Source organism: Dermacentor variabilis, chromosome 2 (assembly GCF_050947875.1).
Source record: "Dermacentor variabilis isolate Ectoservices chromosome 2, ASM5094787v1, whole genome shotgun sequence".
NCBI classification, from domain to species: domain Eukaryota; kingdom Metazoa; phylum Arthropoda; class Arachnida; order Ixodida; family Ixodidae; genus Dermacentor; species Dermacentor variabilis.
Window position 1 is genome coordinate 31,685,930 of NC_134569.1, and position 20,187 is coordinate 31,706,116.

At 45.7% G+C, this 20,187-nt stretch overlaps 1 protein-coding gene across 1 annotated transcript in view; it reads left to right on the plus strand.

Moving 5' to 3' along the window:
- LOC142570281 (ras-specific guanine nucleotide-releasing factor 2-like) overlaps positions 1–20,187 on the plus strand; it is a 391,080-nt gene that overhangs the window by 360,896 nt on the left and 9,997 nt on the right. The window contains exons 29-30 of the mRNA XM_075678676.1: positions 13,554–13,622; positions 16,377–16,638. Coding sequence (XP_075534791.1) covers positions 13,554–13,622; positions 16,377–16,535 — 228 coding nt within the window. The 3' untranslated portion in view covers positions 16,536–16,638. The remainder of the gene's footprint in view (positions 1–13,553; positions 13,623–16,376; positions 16,639–20,187) is intronic.

Below are 20,187 nucleotides of genomic sequence, written 5' to 3' on the forward strand. Positions count from 1 at the left end.
AACATTTTGTTATTTAAGCAAATTCAATATCATGGCGTGTCAAGATAGGCTTGACCATGGTACTCGAATGTATATGATCAGAATCTATGAGACCAAGTAAGCGATTTAGCAATACCTGTACTTGATAGCCTATTTGTTTACCATAGTTTTTCCTCAGTGCTCGTTTTATCTTTCTTTTTTTTTGCATTGCTGACATATGTTTTACATTGTACCCACTGATGTACTCTGAAAAAATTCAGGCTTTTTTTACATAACCCATTGTAATATCTTGGAATAGCATTGTTGTATTACTTTTAGCGTTGAATATTTTTCAAAAAGGTGTTTAGCTTTCAAGTCCTTGATAAGGTCATGATGCTGTTAGAGTGCTCGCATAACTCTTTTCTGCAGAATTATTAGTTTTTGATAATTAGTTTGTGCGGATCTACCCCCATACCAAAATACAGCATAGAAAAGAACAGAGCATAATATAATGCATTTTGTAACCATTTTGGCAAGACTGGGCTGAGTTTGTATAAGCATCCAACAATTCTACTAAGTTCTATTGTTAGTTTTTCTACATGTGTAATCCACGTCAAGCCTTCATAAGCCAAACTCCTAAGAACATCTGGGTCTTTACCTACTCTGTCTGCCCTCAAACACAATGATTGTTTTGTATTGATGTGGCTTATTGATTGGAGCAAGTATTATGTATTTCGTTTTACTAACATTTACTTGGAATTTATTTGAACTAAGCCAACCTGCCAGCTTACCTGGCTAATTATTCACTTGGTGCTCAAATTCTTGAATAGATGTACAGCTGAAAAAATTATTAGTGTCATCTGCATGCATTATTACCTTGGGAGAACATTGGATGTCAGCGAAATTGTTTATATATATTCTGAACAGAGGCCCGAGTATTGACCCCTGTGGTACTCCTCTGGTTATATTTGCATAAGCCGATGAACTGTTATTTATGCTAAATACTGATGGCAGTTCGTTAGATAGTTTTTAATTAACTCAAGAACCACTCCACACACACCGTACTTGCCAAGTTTGTACATGAGGACTTCATGACATACCGAATCAAATGCCTGCCTAAAATTTTTAAACAAACCTAATGTGTAGGGCATATATGATCAACGTTCTTAATTCATTCATGTTTAATATTCAGAAGGGCTGCTTTGCAAGATCTATTTTTCTGGAAGCCATACAGCGTCTCACTGTTCACATTGTACTTAGCAAAGACTTTGTGCAATCGAGCATCTATCACATTCTCAAATACTTTAGATAAAACTGGAAGAATAGAGATTAGTCTGTAGTTAGTAAATTTTTGCTTATCACCTCCTTTAAAAACATGGCAAACTCTGGCTATACTTAGCTGTCTGGAAAAGCACCAGTTTCAAATATTTTATTAAATATATAAGCGATGATTGGGGCTATAATATAGGCTACATATATTAAAGGGGCCCTGAACAACCCCCCGGCCTTGGTGAAATAACAGTCTGCGGGTAGCATACACTGCTGTGAACATCTCAGCCAAGTTTTGCTGTCGTGCGTGGAGCTCGCAAGCGGACTGCGAAGTTGCCTTTCTCTCAAATGCTCTCTTTTCAACAGAAGGCCCTGTCCTCACTCTCTTCTATATGCACTATTTCGTCATCGGACGCACTATTTCGTCATTCCTTTAGATGGCTATTGGCTGATAGCTGACATCGAGCTGCAGTCGGCTACATGGCGTAGATACCGCATCCACCACAGGGTGCCGCGACGAGTCTATTGGCTTTCGCTGTCAATTGGCATTGTCCATTGGCAATTGGCTGAGGACAACTGCATTTGGCTTATGTTTAGCGAATCGTAAGCACCTGTTGGGAACTCAGCGCTGACGCCCGTTGTTGCACCTGGGTCGCAAGCCCCAAGGGTAGCGTTGGCCTGGCGGCCTGGGGTACAACTGGAAGCATCCGAAGGTCCCGGCAAAGCATGAGTCGACTGGTAACAACAAAACAACTTGTTTATTCTAACATCGCAAAGAGTTTGCGGTCAGGTCGACCGAAGTAGAGAGACGGGTGAGCACGTTACTCAACAGAAGGAATCGGAGCCTCTTCTTGGCGTCCGGGGGCAGCTGCTTTTATACTCTCGCAGTTGAGGGCAAGAAGGAACCCCTCTATAGACGAGCACGTGACTGTGCCGCTCGGGCACAATGGGATGAGAAGGTGGAGCAGCCGTCGTGCCGGCGCCGTTCGGGCACAATGGGAAGAGAAGGTGGCGCATACGTCGTGTCGGCGCCGGTCAGACCCCTCGCTTCACAGTTGGGGGAGCTCCTCTCCCCGGCTGCCGCGCTTCGACAAGCGTGGGCACCAACATGCACATACACACACACACGCACATGAAGACACGTGGCATTGGAACATGCCTGGACGCGCTTGGCAGGGAGGCGTAACGGCGGCGCCGAACGGGCCAAAATGTCTGCCGCTTTGAATGAAGCCCCGGCGTCCGTTGCATCCGCGCCGGCTTTACCGCGCGGCGTAGGCGAAACGTAACAGACCGCCCCGCCGGGGGAAGGAGATCCCGATGGTCAGGGGACTGCATCCGCTGTCCGGAGGGATGTCGCTCGATGATGCTCATATCCGAAGTCGGGCGTCCCTCGACGTTTCTTGAGCGCAGCGCACAGAGAAGGCCTCGTTCTCTCGTTCAGGTTCGCACAGGACACTGCAAAGTGACTTCGGGAGAGTTCACATTTTTGTTCTCGTTCCCGGCAAGCGTTAGAACTACGCTGAAACTCAACCGCTCAGTCAGCAAGCACGGCACAACCCTCACTAAGCCCTGCCAGGCTCTTTCCCCTTTTATACCACTGCCTAGTTCCTTACAGTAGTCTAGCAGCACTCAGAACGCGTCCACAAATTGGAAAATTGCACTAGAAAGCACATCATCACTTTGAAACACTAAACAAAAGCAATATGTTAAAAATCCTGCCTCAGGAAGAAAAACATCAGTAACAAACAATTTTGAGGCTGATTCCTACGTTAGGGGCTTCGACTTAAGCCATCGGCGTTACCGTTGAGACTCCCCTTTTTGTAACGCACCTCAAAGGAATATTGTTGCAAAGCGAGGCTCCAGCGCAGGAGGCGGCCATTTTTGGGAGAGATGGTCTGCAGCCATTGGAGAGGGCAGTGATCCGTCTCAATGATAAACCTCGAGCCGGCTAGATAGCATGACAATTTCTGAACGGCCCACACGAGACACGCACACTCTTTCTCGGTGGCACTGTACGCCTGCTCACGACTGGTCAGCTTACGACTAGCATACAGGACGGGGTGTTCTACTTCTCCATTTTCCCGTTGGCACAGTACAACGCCCATGCCTCGCTCACTAGCATCGCAGTGAACAACGAACCCTTTTGTATAGTCTGGCGATCGTAGCACAGGCTGGCTTGTTAGGGCACTCTTTAGGACGCTAAAAGCTCTTTCCTTTGTCTCGTCCCATACGACTGTTTGGGGCTCTGTTTTTCTTAGAGCATCCGTCAGGGGAGCCGCGATATCAGAGTACCTGGGGATGTACCTCTGATAGTAGCCGGCGACACCTAAGAACGACCGAATATCGGTCTTCGTGCGCGGTTGCGGGAAGTCTCGCACAGCGGCCACCTTTATTTCAGAGGGGCGGCGACGACCCCGACCAATCACGTGACCGAGGTAGACAACCTCGGCCTGTGCTAACTGGCACTTAGGAGCCTTGACTGTCAAGCCCGCTTCGCGCAGGCGGGTTAATACTGCCCGCAAGTGTGCCATATGCTCAGACCAGGATGCGGAGAATATCGCTACGTCGTCTAAATACGGTAAAGCGAATTCTTGCTGTCCCCGCAACACTTTATCCATGAGGCTTGAAAAACAGTATGGCGCGTTCTTCAAACCAAAACTCAACACTTTAGGACGGAATGTTCCCATTGGTGAAATGAACGCTGCATACCTACTAGCCTCTTCTGTAAGTGGAACCTGCCAATAACCCCTGACAAGATCTAGGGTGGAAATAAACTGAGCGCTACTAACTTTCTCAAGGCGCTCCTCGATTTTAGGGATCGGATAAATTTGATCCTTAGTGATGGAATTAAGCCTGCGGTAGTCGACGCAAGGACGAGGTTCCTTGCCCGGTACCTCAACTAAAATCAAAGGGGAGGTATAATCACTCTCACCTGCCTCAATAACACCGAGCTGTAGCATTTTCTTTACCTCAGCCTCCATAATATCGCTCTGGCGGGGTGACACCCGGTACGCCTTGGATCGTACTGGCTCTGGGGAGGTAAGTTCTATGTCATGAGTAAGAAGTCCTACCAGGCCTCTCAGAGAACAGACCTTGAAACTCTTGTAAGAGCTGGTGTAGTTCGGTTTTCTGCTCAGGCGACAGCGATGCTCTACTGATTAAGTCACTAATAACTTGATCGGTGTCTTCCCTGTTCGTCACTGAGCCTAGTCCCGGAAGCTCGACCGGAAGCTCTTCAGGAACGTTTACCATCATGCACACCACTGCTTCCCTTTGTCTATAAGGTTTGAGCAGATTACAGTGGTAAACTTGCTGTGCTTTCCGCTTTCCTGGCAGACTCACCACGTAGTTAACGTCCGACAGTTTCTGAACAATTCGTGCTGGGCCCTCCCACTGCACGTCTAGTTTGTTGTTTAGCGATGTGCGCAATATCATGACCTCATCGCCCACCTCAAAACGACGGGCCCTGGCGGTCCGATCATAATAAACCTTGGCCCTCTGCTGGGCCTTTGCCATTGCTTCACCTGACAACTCCTGTGCCCTTCTTAAGCGTTCGAGGAGCTTAAGCACGTACTCCACCACGACTGGGTCGTTGCCCCTGCCTTCCCACGATTCTCGAAGCATGCGAAGCGGAGATCGCAGCGAGCGACCGTACACCAGCTCAGCTGGCGAAAACCCCGTAGCCGCATGCGGCGCGGTCCTTAAGGCAAACATCACCCCAGGCAGACACAGCTCCCAGTCAGTTTGATGTTCAAAACATAATGCTCTCAACAGGCGCTTCATGACGGAGTGGAGCTTCTCAACGGAATTCGATTGTGGGTGGTACACTGAGCTGTGTAACAGCTTTACCCCACACCTTTCGAGAAAAGTTGTCGTCAAAGCGCTAGTAAACACTGTGCCCTGATCTGATTGGATTTCCGCAGGAAAACCAACTCGCGCAAATATGGACAGTAGTGCATTGACTATCTCAACTGAGCTGAGTTCTTTAAGCGGCACTGCTTCAGGGAACTTTGTCGCTGGGCAGATCACAGTCAAAATGTGTCTGTACCCCGTGGCTGTTACCGGCAGAGGTCCCACTGTATCAATAACGAGCCGTCTAAAAGGCTCCGTAATGATAGGTACCAATCTCAACGGCGCCCTCGATTTGTCCCCTGGTTTGCCCACCCGCTGACAGGTGTCACATGTCCTCACGAAATGGTCTGCGTCCCGAAAACACCCTGGCCAATAGTACTCTTGCAAGAGACGGTCCTTAGTTTTCTTAACTCCTAGGTGTCCGGACCACGAACCCCCGTGCGACAAGCGCAACAGATCCTGACGATAGCATTGAGGCACGATCAGCTGATCGAACTCCACTCCTCTGCGGTCTAGATACTTCCGGTACAGGACTCCACCTCTTTCCACAAAATGCACATTTTTCCTGGCGATACCTTCCTTGACAATGCAGCGTATGTTTTCTAGGCTGCCATCCTTTTTTTGCTCGGCTATCAAAGCCGACCGGCTGACTTTTAGCAACCTATCAAGTCCGTCTGACGTAGGCGCGATGAGCAAATCTGTAGATAGCTCTTCTAACTTTCCCGCATCGGGAATTTCCTCTCCAGTATCTGGTGCCTTTAACGCTACAGGCTCAATTTTATTCCGTTCGGGCGTGCTCTGAATATCAGCTTGCTGCGCCTCTGACCCCTTTTCATTGTTCGACAACGTCGGCCCCGCAACTACCGCCTTTGCAGCGAGCTCCCGAACCTTCGATCTGGTTAAGGCCTGAACGCTAGCCTCACCAAACAAAAGCCCCTTCTCGCGCAGGAGGTGATCGGACCTGTTCGAAAATAGGTACGGGTACTGGGGGGGCAGCATAGATGACACTGCCGCCTCCGTCTCAAGCGCTCCGAAAGGTCCTTCAATAAGCACTTTTGCTACGGGCAGACACACGCTATGAGCTTCCACGGCTTGCTTGATCCATGCGCACTCGCCCGTGAACATATCGGGTTCTACGTAAGAGGGGTGAACCACATCCATTGTAGCTGCGGAATCGCGAAGCACTCGGCACTCTTTCCCGTTCACGAGGAGGTCTCGCATGTAAGGCTCGAGAAGCTTCATGTTCTCGTCAGTGCTGCATAATGACAAAAACACCACTTTTGGTTTTGTTTCCGGACACTGCGCCGAAAAGTGACCCGGCTTCTGGCACGTATAACAAACGCGCGCTTGCCTCGTCTCGAACCGCTTTCTGCGTTCGGCTTCAGCTGCCGCCGTCTCCTTAGGTTCGGTCGCACTGCTTTCACTCGCATCCGCACTACATGTGTTCCCCTTTGCTCTCATGGGTGTGAACTTCGGCCTCTCAAACTTCGAGCCAAATTCACCCTTTTGACCGTCCTTAGCTCCGCGAGCCCGACGCGTCACAAACTCCTCGGCTAGCTCAGCGGCTTTAGCCACCGTACAAACGTCTGGCCTATCCAAGACCCAGTACCGCACGTTCTCAGGTAACCGACTATAAAACTGTTCTAGCCCGAAACACTGCAGAACTTTCTCGTGGTCACCAAACGCTTTCTCTTCTTTGAGCCACTCCTGCATGTTTGACATAAGCCTGTACGCAAACTCTGTGTATGACTCACTTCTGCCTTTCTCATTTTCCCGAAACTTCCGACGGAACGCCTCCGCTGACAGCCTGTACTTTTTTAGCAGACTCGATTTCACTTTGTCGAAATCCTCTGCCTCCTCTCTATTCAAGCGAGCGACTACGTCGGCCGCCTCGCCGGGTAACAAAGTGAGCAAGTGCTGTGGCCACGTTTCCCGAGAGAACCCCTGCTTCTCGCACGTTCGCTCAAAGTTAACCAGGAACAAACCAATGTCCTCTCCAAGCTTAAACGGCCGCATCAGGTCAGTCATTTTGAACAATACGCGTTCTCCTGCACCGTGTGCCTGACTTCCATTACGAGCGCGTTCGATCTCTATCTCGAGACGCTTCATTTCCAAAGCGTGTTGACAGTCGCGCTCTTGTTGCTCTCGCTCTTTCTGTTCTTTACGTTCACGCTCTTCTTTTTCTTTCTGTTCTTTTCGTTCACGCTCATCTTTCTCTTTCTGTTCTTTAATTTCGCGCTCCTGTCTTTTTGCCGTCTCCCTCTCCTCAATGGTCTCAAGGCATTCCGACAGCTCGTCATCCTCAGCTTCTAACTCAAGAATAGCCCTTAGCAGTTCTGGTTTTCTGAGTTTGTCTGAGACATCCAGACCCAACTCTCTTGCAAGCTCCAGCAATTTCGGTTTGCGCAACGACTTCAAATCCATGGCTGCTCTGAATGCTGCTTTCTCTACTGCCTATTATTGTCTTGCCGCAAACTAACCCGGCAGCAACGACAACCACAATTACCAGCTCTGTTTCTGACACTAACAAAAGCCTGGCAAAGCTCAGAAGAAGAAAGTCCCGCACTCACCAAACCTCGCAGCCAAGAATTCAGCGCAGTCGTTCCGCTGCAGGCAACCAGTCATCACACAGGGCTCGTTGCACTGCTCCCGGATCGTCGTTGAGCTGCTCAGCATACAGTCAACCGCATATCTTCGCTGCTGGCCTCCGTTGTCGCGATCTCACCGCTGGCAGACAGTTGTTGTAATCGCACCGCTGGCACGAGTTGTTGGGAACTCAGCGCTGACGCCCGTTGTTGCACCTGGGTCGCAAGCCCCAAGGGTAGCGTTGGCCTGGCGCCCTGGGGTACAACTGGAAGCATCCGAAGGTCCCAGCAAAGCATGAGTCGACTGGTAACAACAAAACAACTTGTTTATTCTAACATCGCAAAGAGTTGGCGGTCAGGTCGACCGAAGTAGAGAGACGGGAGAGCACGTTACTCAACAGAAGAAATCGGAGCCTCTTCTTGGCGTCCGGGGGCAGCTGCTTTTATACTCTCGCAGTTGAGGGCAAGAAGGAACCCCTCTATAGACGAGCACGTGACTGTGCCGCTCGGGCACAATGGGATGAGAAGGTGGAGCAGCCGTCGTGCCGGCGCCGTTCGGGCACAATGGGAAGAGAAGGTGGCGCATACGTCGTGTCGGCGCCGGTCAGACCCCTCGCTTCACAGTTGGGGGAGCTCCTCTCCCCGGCTGCCGCGCTTCGACAAGCGTGGGCACCAACATGCACATACACACACACACGCACATGAAGACACGTGGCATTGGAACATGCCTGGACGCGCTTGGCAGGGAGGCGTAACGGCGGCGCCGAACGGGCCAAAATGTCTGCCGCTTTGAACGAAGCCCCGGCGTCCGTTGCATCCGCGCCGGCTTTACCGCGCGTCGTAGGCGAAACGTAACACACCAAAGGTGGAAGTCGTGGCATCTATGTTAACATCCAAAATGAAAGTTGAACTGGGTGCCACGGTGACACTTAGAAGGCGGAGCGTTGTGGGCACGCCCCACTTCGCCGTAGCCTTCGCAGTGCAAGGCATTGAAGAAGGAACGAGGGCACAGCGGAAGCTATGTTTGATTGCCCATAACTCCCCTTCTGCTGAATGCATTGAAGTACTCTTTACAGCAAAGTATTTCTAAAATAGCCTATTTTCACTTCAAATGCCTTTCTCCACTTCGATAAAAAGTGGTTCAGGGCCCCTTTAAAGGAGTTGACTTAACCTTGTCGAAACCAGCCACTACATTATTCTTGATCTGATATATTAATTGCATGACTTACTCCGATGTCATGAGGGTTAATACTAGAGTTTGTGAGGCTCAATTCATTTAATGTAGAATAACGTACCATATTGTTATCAATCTTGTCTTCTGCACTTGTCACAAAAAAATTGTTAATCTTAGTAGCAGCTTCCTTATCCAACAAGATGCCTGCACTGTTTTGAATGCATAGCAGTGAAGCCTGTTTTTTTTCTCAGTCATTAGGTTTTTACTTCTTCCAACACCTTCTTAGAATCATTTTTTATCTTTGCAAACAGTTGTTCATAATACCTTTCCCTCTTGTACCTTAACTCAGTGGTCAACTTATTTCTATATATTTTTAATTCAAAAAGTGCCACTAAATTTCTAGATTGAACGAAGGCATGGTAATTTTATTTTTCATCTTGATCATTTTCAATAGTCTTGCATCAATCATGGCTTTCTTGCTCGTTTGCGCCGCTGGTTTCTGACAGTCATTAGAAATGTTTGATTATTGCATATTATAAGCATCTGAAAAAATGCCTCGTAAGCTGCATCGGTGTTTCGTGGTTGTCTGAGCTTGTCTGATTAGAACCGTAGTATAAATAGTCAGTCTTTTCTTTCATTTTTTTCCAGGTTATAGTTTTAGTTTGAAACAAAATGTATCTTAAGTGTATTTCTCGAAGACATGTTCTTCTTTTTTTACGAAAATATTTTGTATTACGACACTCCAGTTGATCTCGGTATGTCTATATGATTTGTATGCTGCATACGGCCTGCATCCTGAATTGTTCTAGGAGCAGAAGCCTTTGTCAGGCCACATAGCCTTTATCTTATGCTTACTTTCTGTTGTAAAAAGGAGAAAAAAAGTAAACAAGCATGCCCAATCGATCAAATGAATACATATGACTGAAACATTTCTAAGGCAACAGCCCTAATGGTGCGAGATGAAATTGCCACTTTAGTTTTATGTTTACCCTCCACATTTGGAATAAAACAAAAATCGACAGGCGATCACTTACGTCAGTAGTTAGCAGTCCAGCGATACAATCTGCTGAATGAATGTTCATCACACAAGTCAAGCAAAGTAGTACTTTTTCTGTTAAACTTGTGGCTTCTATGATGAGATTTGCACATCCAAAAGAGTTGATTTCAGTAACTCTCTTAGCAGAATCGTCACCTGATAACATATTAATATTCACATCCCCCATTATGACAAAAGACATTGATAATCCGCTTAAAAAATGAAGTACACGCCTAAGTAGTCTAAGAAATCTACAGAAGAGTACGCATTTGGGCTGGTTCGTTCATGATTACGAGCAATAAAAAACAGTGCTAAACAACAGGACTAGTTGTCTGTGTCGCTTCACTCATCCTGTTGTTTAGCGCTGTTCTTTATTGCTCGTAAAAAATCTAGTTTTTTTCCCATTGGCGGCCTGTAAATAACTAAAACTACAACTTGCTTCAAACGTACAGTCAGACACTCAATACTATTATAATTGTTGAGAATTCTGAAACAATTTCGTGCCTCAATGACTGCTTAACACACATGGCTATGCCACTGCCCCTTCCGTTTTGTTGCCAAAACCGTTGTACATATATTCATCAAAGCGCGGAGGATTATCGTTTGCTGCTAGCCATGTTTCCGTAAACATTAAAACGTCAAAGTTGTGGGAGATCGAGGTCTATAAGTCGCTAAGTTGTTCCTTTTTTATTTTTAAGGCTAAGCATGGTTATGTGTAAGATCTTGAACCATTTCGTGGTACATGAAATTTCAAATTCGTTGAAATTTCTGACATCACAATAGTTACATGCATTGGAGTAGTCCTTATTTTAAGACAATCTCACAAGTCCACACAGAAAAAACTTCACACTACACTCCTTCGTTCAACTTTTCAACATTGTTATCGCTGGAAATTTTCAACACCGAAGAGTTCTCATCTTACCTTGCAAACACTTTGCCCGCTGTAATCCACATGAATTTCCATCGTAGTTCCTTCTTTTGTTGCACTGCGGCACCAAGCAGCTGCTTGCCATATCTAGTCAAGTGTTCATTCACATAAATATTTGCCGAGAACTGAAAGCCAAGTGTTCTTGCATCCAATTTCGCCTTCTTCGATTTGCTGAGAAAGGCACTTCTCTTGGTTCTATGAATCAACCGGACAATTTGATTAGTCATGCCGAGCACCAGGTACACAATGATAAATGACGTCAGCCTCTTTGACTTCGTGACTTCCTCCTGTATGACTACACCAATTTGTTTGACTGTACCTACTGGTTCAGCTTCAAGAGCAATGCCTTTGATCTTAACGTTGTTGGCATGCTGGTACTGTTCTAACTCTTCTATTTTCTTTAGTCAACTTCACATTTTGCAAACGGAGTTCTTGGTTCTCCGTCAGAACTTCCTGTAACTGCTTCGTGATTTCGGTGATGCCTTAAAATTTTTCCTTTAAGCCTCTGATTTCCAACCTGAGCTCGTGCTTGAAATCTTCAATGGCTTTAGACATATCATGCACTTCCTTAGTCATAAGAAGAAAGCCCCAAAAATTATTATGCACAATTACTATTAATACGAAGGCAACAATTAATTGTTCGGCAGCTGTGCATAGCCCTAACACACGAGACAATGGGGTTTTACCAAAATGCTGCTTACCTGTAAAAGCATGCACAACATTTAGTTGCTATCCTTATGAGCACTGCCACTGAACTGGAACCTTCATTGCACTGGTCCTTTTTATCCCATCCGTACCCTGCATATTCCTCATGAAGTGGGTGTTGCTACATTGTTTTCCCAAGCCGATAGACTTGCACGATCAGTAACGAAGCAAGCGATGATCTGGGCTTGTCGCGTGCATCCGTATTCCACCAGGTAGTAATAGTTTATACCACAGGCCTATCGGAAGGATATAAAAGCAACCACAATATTTCGTTGCTATTCCAATGTGCACTGCCGCCGAACAGGACAGTTAATTTCTTCTATCAACTCCAATAGCGAACCACTTAAACATTATTGCATTAAAATGCTCCATAGACAATGTTTTACAGATTCCAGTGTCTAACCAAAGTCCACAGCCCCTCACAACCATCTGCTGCTTCGAGACGTTAACCCATATTTTAAATGCTGGGATCAGGTATGCATCGGGAATTGGTGCACCGGTTGAAGATGGCTTTCTGCATGGTAGTGTGCGAGGCTTTATACCTCACATGATTAGAACTCCTTAACCCATTCAGGGTCGATTTTTTTATTGCAAATCCCAATTCTTCTGAGGGACCTATTTTGAAAAAAATTTACCGTAATTTTTCTAGGGTGACCGTAAAGTGAGAAAAAAAATATTTTGCGTTGGTATATATCTACTTTTTATTCATCAATAACAATAATAAAGAAAGAAAATAAACTGATAGGAATTAAAATTTTTATGCATTGATATAGTTCAAGGCTTCGAATATGTGCACACGAGAATATTTCGCAAGTCTCAAATGTTTCTGGTCTTACACTAATATTTACGTTGATAGGGTAATCGAAATGCGTAGGTGAGCGCACTCAAGAAAACTGTGTGGTTGTGTGCCCGTCAAAAAAAAAAAAAACGTGTGACAAAATTTCACTAACCTTCACCTTATCACCAACCAGATGCAATTAGATATCGCGCGTCTCAAAAAAAAAAAAAAAAGGAGGGGGGGGGGGCAGAACGCATGCAGGGCGGCACCCCTGTGAGCACTAAACGAGTGAGAAACAGGCAGCCGCCCTTTGAGCGATTAGTAACGCGATAGCCATCAGTTTTGCGAGCGCAAGAAGCCGAAATCGCCCACGGTACAAAACCCAAACCGCCGCCCACCTGCGCGCGCGCCAATGCGCGAGCGGTAGTATATCGATGTGCCAGAGCAAACTAGCTCTAAAACAAACCATGCAGCGAAAACCGAGAGAGGGAGGCGCGAGAAACAAATGCCCTGTATTCCCACATAGCGGCAGCACATGCAAGGAAAGAAAAAAAATTAGGAAATTGACGCGATATTTAAACGTACAGACGGCGCCGTAAATAAATGGCATCGACCATTTTGGACTTGTTCGCGTCGCCGTATATTTACGTCATTGACCCTGAAAGGGTTAATACATTATATCTTCAAAGCCACAGTGAGCTACGTCCAGTTTATTACAATCCCTGTCGTGACTTATTTTGTTTCGAAATGGATGGATGGATGGATGGAATAACTTTAATGAAAGGTCCTACGAGCTACGGGGCGCAAGGTCCCATTGAGCGGGCTACTCCCACGTTGGGACTGGGAGTTGTAACTCCCTGGCCGCATCGTGGGCTCGCTGGATGGCCCAGAGCTGCTCCGCCAGGTCCGTGCTGCGTAATGCTTCTTGTAGCCTGGCGGAGTCTTGATTCTTGTTTGCGTGGGTCCGACCACACGGCCAGAGCAAGTGATATACGTCTAGTGTGCTATGGCAATTTTCGCAATATGACGTTGTGTATAGGTCAGGCATGTAGTGCTGTAGTCTGTTCTGCGTGGGATACGTTTTTGTTTGAAGCGTTCTGAACGTGAGGGCTTGAGGCCTGGTTAGCTCATTGTGAGGTGTGCTGTATAATATGCGGTCTAGATAAAAGTGCTCTGTGATCTCGTTATATGTGAAGGGAGGGTCCCGATTCTCGCTGGCATGGTCACGACCAGAACAGGTGAACCAAGGCGAATGCAATTCTTTGCAGATTGCTCATGTGATCCGGGAGATTCGCCATTTCCAGCAGACTCCGTACAAGATTGAGATGATTCCTAAGGTAAGCTTGTTTATAGGCACGCGCACAGATAAGCTTGAAAATGCAAGGATGAATTAACTTTATTCATAATAATTACTTGCAATGATGTAGCTAGCATCCCCCAATAGCTGCGTTCTTACAAGTTTCACATTTTACGCCTTTTCCTAGGATTATTTGTAGCATGTAAATAAACATAAGGTATATCAGCAGTGAGGCTCTAATTTCCTCTCACATATTTTCAATCGGTAATTGACTTCGTGGTGCCTAGTTATTTATTGATCAGTTCACGATACCTTACAAGCTCCACTAGCAAGCGTCTTCATGCCAAAACAAACAAGAATGTGGCTTTGGAAGTGTTAGAAGTGACAAATCTTGAACTACGAATTCTTTTTTCCCTCTAGTTACTGTTTTAATGCTTTGAGTGGCTGCTTCATTAAAGATTATTGCAGCATTGAAATAAATATTTTAATACTGTTGCTTGTCAGCTTAAAATACTGATAATGCCTGAATGCTAGTTATGCAAAATCTGTTATAGAAGCGTTCACACAAGAAGGAAGAAGACATTTAGGCAAGACTGGTGTACTAATGAAGTTAAAGCATATATACCAGATTAAGAAAATATTTTACGCTCATGAAGCACCATGGTAGTATTTTTAAACTGGGAATAGAAGATGACACAATTCATCAACACCCTGTTACATATCAGTGTGCAGCAAACACTTTATTTGTTTAAAAGTGCATCACAATTGTTCTCGGCAGCAATTTAAGCTGGCAGTTTATTGATTGCAATGGTTGAGGACAAGGCATAGTGGTTATTGATGTATTATGGGCGAACTTGGCTTGTACCTTAAGGGGGTGATCTAATAGAGGGAACATGGAGACAGGCCGGTTTGATATGGGGTTCTGTGAATGCTGAAGACTCGCATCATAAAGTTGGTGAAAAAAAATATCTGAGTGGTGAATGCAAAAGGATTAATGTCCAATTGAACGCCGCTGAGCGGTCCTTCGAGTTTTGTGCTATGAGCAATGTTTTAGAGTTTTGCTACAGGGTATGTTATCAAATTTCGTGATTCTATTGGCGCGAATTTTTCTTCTTATTTTTTCTTCTTCTGTTCTCTCTTTGTTGTGTTGAGCTGCTAAGCACAAGGCGTGGGATTGAATCCTGGCCTCGGCTGCCGCATTTCGATAGGTGCTAAATGCGAAAACACCTCTGTACTTAGATTTAGGTGCACATTAAAGAACCCCAGGAGGTCCAAATTTTCAGAGCCCCCCACTACGGCATGCCCCATAATCATATCGTGGTTTTGGCACGTAAAACCCCATATTTCAATAGTTATCTCTCTCTTTCTTCTTTTTTTTTTTTTGTTGTTGTACAGTTTCTATGGTAGCACGTTGGCTGTAGATCAGAATAATTTGGACGATATTGCTGAGAAATCAAGGACGCCGCATGCTACCGACGTCCTCTACGACGAGAGATCGAGGAAGCAGCAGCGACCACCAAGGACAGCAGGCGCGCGCAGCAGCTTAGCCCAGTGGAGTGAGAGAGAGAGATTACTAGAGATGTGAGCCGCGCACCGGCTTCCGAGAGCGAGACAGCGGTGTTATAGCGTGCATATTACTCAGTACAACAGCAATGGAGGCATTACTCATTCTGTGCCTTTATTCCATCCTCTTTTTCCTCCCCCTTGGGCGCCTTGACATTGTGGGATTCCCTGACAAATGTTTCACCAATGACGCTTCAAAGGCACTACAGCAGTTGAGAGAGCGCATCAAGAACAAGCAAATGACGTCGAAGCGCTACACCGATCAAAAACGTGGTGCCAAGGAACCCAACTTCGCCGTTGGTGACTACGTTTGGGTTAAATTACCTGCAGTTCATGGGAAGTTATCTTCACAGTTTTCTGCGCCCAATTATTGGAAAGCGCGAACCCGCCTTCTATCTCTTGGAAGATGGGCGGGTGTGGAATGCTTCCAAATTAGCGGCCGTTCACCCTGAAGCTATCAGTAGAATGAAATTAGGTACCACTGCTGTCATGAACTGGTCACCGGCATCCGATTACTCAACTAGTGCGGCTGTAAGCCATCCGTCACAACCTGGCACATCAAGCGCAGATAACGCACCCCTGAATCCTGAACCACCTGCTGTAGGGCGCACGCAACAAGATTTAATTCATTTGCCAAGATGCCAAGAGCGCGTGAGGAGAAGCGCCCACAAAAAGAAGACACCAAAGAAGCTGCATGATTACATCAGGAAGTAACGGACAACTTTTTTTTTTTTTTTTTTGCCGAGGGGATATGTTATATAAGGCGTCGCAGCCTACCGCAGCGCCATGAGAAGGCGCGCGCTTGGAGCCGCCCAAGGCGGAGGAAGAAGAGGATGGAATAAAGGCAGAGAATGAGTAATGCCTCCATTGCTGTCGTACTGAGCAATATGCACGATATAACAAGCGGCACTCGCACACACGCGTCACGCGGCTGCCTCGCCAACAACCCGTATCACCCCGCAGTGTCGCGTCGCTGTATTTGTTCCGTCAAGGTGTGCTGGTGACGTGGTGTCGTGGCGATGCTGTCTCCTCTCACGCAACAGCTGGATAGCAAGTGTTCCGATTCGCTCACTCTGCTCCGTCGAGGCACGCTTATGATGTGGCGTCGCAGACAACGTGAATTTAGGTGCCGTTTTACTGCTACAGACACCGGCTTTCTCGCTCAATGGGCCATTTCATGCTTTTACATCAGAATGGCGCGCCACCTTAACCTGAAACTTAACGACTGTAGGTGTTCAACTACCTGCTGGACCCAGGGCGGCTGATGCCCGATGAAGAGCTGTACCGGCTGAGCCTGTGTTTGGAGCCACGACTGTCCCGGCTCGGCACCAAGGTTACGGCATCCCCGTTTACCCCGTCCTATGCCTCTACCACCACGCCATCCTCGTGAGCACCCCTCACCACCACCCCACTCACCACCTGGGACCCACTGCCCTCACCCTAGAGTCACCGCGCACCACCCCCGAGAAGGACTGCTCCCAATAGGCGCACCGGTAAGCCACACTTCACTCTTACGAGACAACCTATATAAAAGTGAATCTCATGCATGTGTAGTGCTCCCAATCGCTAGGCTTAGCTGCCTTGCACCAAAGTGAATATTTTCAAAGCCTGTTAGCCACAATTTTTACTACTACTTGGCCACTTTTGACATCAACATTAAGTATCACAGTTGTGCTACATACAGTAAATCTTGAGTGAACTTCAGGAGACCTCAAGAAAGCTTTCATTGACATAAAAGTTTACTCAAGTTAAGACCACTCACAGTTGTTTGCTATCATTAAGAAAATTAAACTCCCTGACAATCATTCGTAATAGCATATAAGTACAGTGACCTTTGTAGGGTGGCATAAGGGGAGCTAATATTTCAATGTCCTGGAGAAGCAAACTCCGCAAGTGGTTAAAAATTCATAGTAGGCAGCTGCGTGGAGCTGCGTATTGCGATAGCAAAATCCACATCACGGTATGCTAAAACAAATAATATTTCATTGTACTAGACCACAGCGTTGACCATCACAAATATGTGTATCCCATCACTTAAGTGCTTGTACGCATGAACGAACATCTGTGAAGCTCGTTTTTGAATGTAAAATCAATGTGTGATCAGAACAGTGAATTACCTGAAAAGCCCTCAAGGTCACTAAAAAAAGTGACTATCCATGAATTTTTTGGATTCCAAAGCATCATGCAGCTTATTTTCTTAATTTCACAGAAGCTGTAAAAAACAACTTATAACAATATTATGCAGAACCAAACATTGAGAGTCAATGTTATGCAGAACCAAACATTGAGAGTCAATGTCGTGCGAAACACTTTGCAGGTAATTGGCTATCTAGCACTGTGCGGGCTTCCTCAGTGTTACCTAATGGCACAACGTGTCCATGTAAGGCGAGCAACTGTGTGGTTGTGTCGGCATAGATTAACACATGTGCAATGTAATTTAACCCAACGCCCAATACCCAACGCTTTCTTGAAACGATACGCAGAATGGATGACGAAGTACCTTTGTATAATATTTAACAAATCATTATCATCATCTGTTCTTCCACAGGACTGGAAATCCGCAAAAGTTGTCCCAATACATAAGTCAGGCTCCAAAGACGACCCGTCCAACTTTCGGCCGATTTCACTTACGAGTACCGTGTGCAAACTTCTAGAACACATCATACTAAAACACATAACCGTTTTCTTAGACCAGGAGAGTATCATATCACCATATCAACATGGCTTTCGCAGAGGCCTTTCTACAGTCACTCAACTACTGGAACTAACCCACGACATATCATTTAATATCGACCAACACAGACAAACAGACCTCATCCTACTCGATTTCTCGAAGGCATTTGATCGGGTATCACACAAAAAGCTCATAAGGAAACTTCAGGCTACATTAGGTACAGGCCCCATAATTGACTGGATTTGCGACTATCTTACTAACCGTACCCAGTTTGTGGAAGTGAATGGACAGATTTCCCAGACAGCCCGGGTAACATCGGGAGTCCCCCAAGGAAGCGTTCTGGCTCCCCTTTTATTTCTAATTTTTATTAATGACCTACCCGCAAAAATCACAGGAAACATTAGGCTATTTGCAGACGACTGCATCCTTTATCGAAATATTAACTCATATGATGACCATATAACATTAAACAACGACTTGAAAGCTGTGTCTAACTGGTGCGCCCACTGGCAGATGACCATCAATACTAAGAAATCTGCTGTTCTTTCAATCACCAAAAAAAAAAATAACTCGAGCTTTATGTATACCGTTAACGACGTGCCACTAATACGAGTTCATGAACACAAGTACCTCGGATTAACGTTAACACATGACTTCAGATGGAACTCCCATATAAATAATGTTACAGCAACTGCAATGAAACGCCTTTTCTTTCTTGGAAGACACCTCCGACTAGCACCACCCGATACAAAACTTCTTGCTTACAAAACTTTCGTCAGGTCAGTCCTTGAGTACGCAAATGTTATCTGGTTTCCACATACTAAACAACTAATTAAAAAACTAGAAGGTGTACAAAGGAAAGCTCTACGGTACATATACAATAAACATAAATTAACAGACTCGCCCACCGAACTACTTAACAAAGCCGGAATCCTAACAGTACAAAACCGAGCTGTACTAGCCCGTTCTAAACTTATGTACCAGCTGTTACACAACAAGCTTAAGATTGATACCTCTAGATACATCTCCAGAAATGAAACACGGCCAACGCGGCATAAGAACACACAAACACTCAATGAGCATTCTTTTCATACCGATTGCTTTAAGAATTCATTCTTTCCTTTAGCGATAAGAGAATGGAATCAACTGAGTGAATCCATTAGTAACAGCTCCTCATTAGATACATTTGCTAATTCAGTGGAAGAACACCTTCTTGCCTTACAGCTCTGACTTACATAGTCAGGTTTGTTACCGATCTTCATAGCCTAACACTTTAATCTATGAGTGTTCCTTTTGTATGATGCATCATACGCATGACTGCATACTGTTTGTCATGTTCATTAGGTATTGTATATCACAGGTGATTTCAGGTGTTTCTTTTTCTTTTTTCGTGTTTGGTTTCTTGTTTCCTCAGATTCTTCCTTGTTATAGTATATTGTACCCAAATATTGCATTTGTGATGAACTGCTTCATTCTTTTGTTTAGTGAAACTAAAACCTTTGCAATAACACACTTATGATTATATAATCTATATATACACTTGTTCGCAAATACTACCATATGTACTTGCCCTTCCTGTTATAATCCCATGAGGGATTGACAGTATGTGAAATAAATAAATAAATAAACATGTGATGCAATGCGAGTGTGACAGAGGCACAGTGAAGGCATGACAACAAGGATGGCTCGACAGCAATGCTAGTATGACGGCGACGGCGAATGGCATGACAACCGATTCCAGTAAATAAATGTTACAGCCAGTTTCGTTACGACATGGGTGACTGTCAAAATTTTGGCTGATCCCAAAGGCAGTTATAGACATTTTTAGTTGTGTCATTTACATTTTGTTTCACTCAGATTTCACATTTTTGATAAGTGCGTTTTGCCAAGAGGTGAGCAACGGGCTATCAGCCTAGTTGCAAAATTACCAAGAAGCCAAGTGGCCGCACCCTTACGCTCCACGAAATCAGTTTTACAGCAGAGTGGGGAAAGCGATGTTCCATTTATGACATGGCCGTAGTGCGCACGCGCACTAGCCTTTCCAATAAGCGGCTGTGTGCAAATTGTTAGCACACACGGGTCTGAGCAGACCAGACTATGCGCCCTGCTGAAGATGTCGCCTAGCATCTCAAAGCACTAGCTACCACTAGGGATGGATGGCAGAAACTGGCACACGGTCGCTTTTATAAGCAACTTGTTGCTGTGTGACATGACGTATGCACCAATCGTCTCAAAGCCCTAGTTGTTGCGAGAAATGTATGCATTCGTGTATGTGTGGACTAATAGGTAGAGCATAGGGTGAGGTGATTCGAATCTCACCATCGGACAAGTAATTCTTTTTTTATTTAATTGAAGGCGCTCCATACGA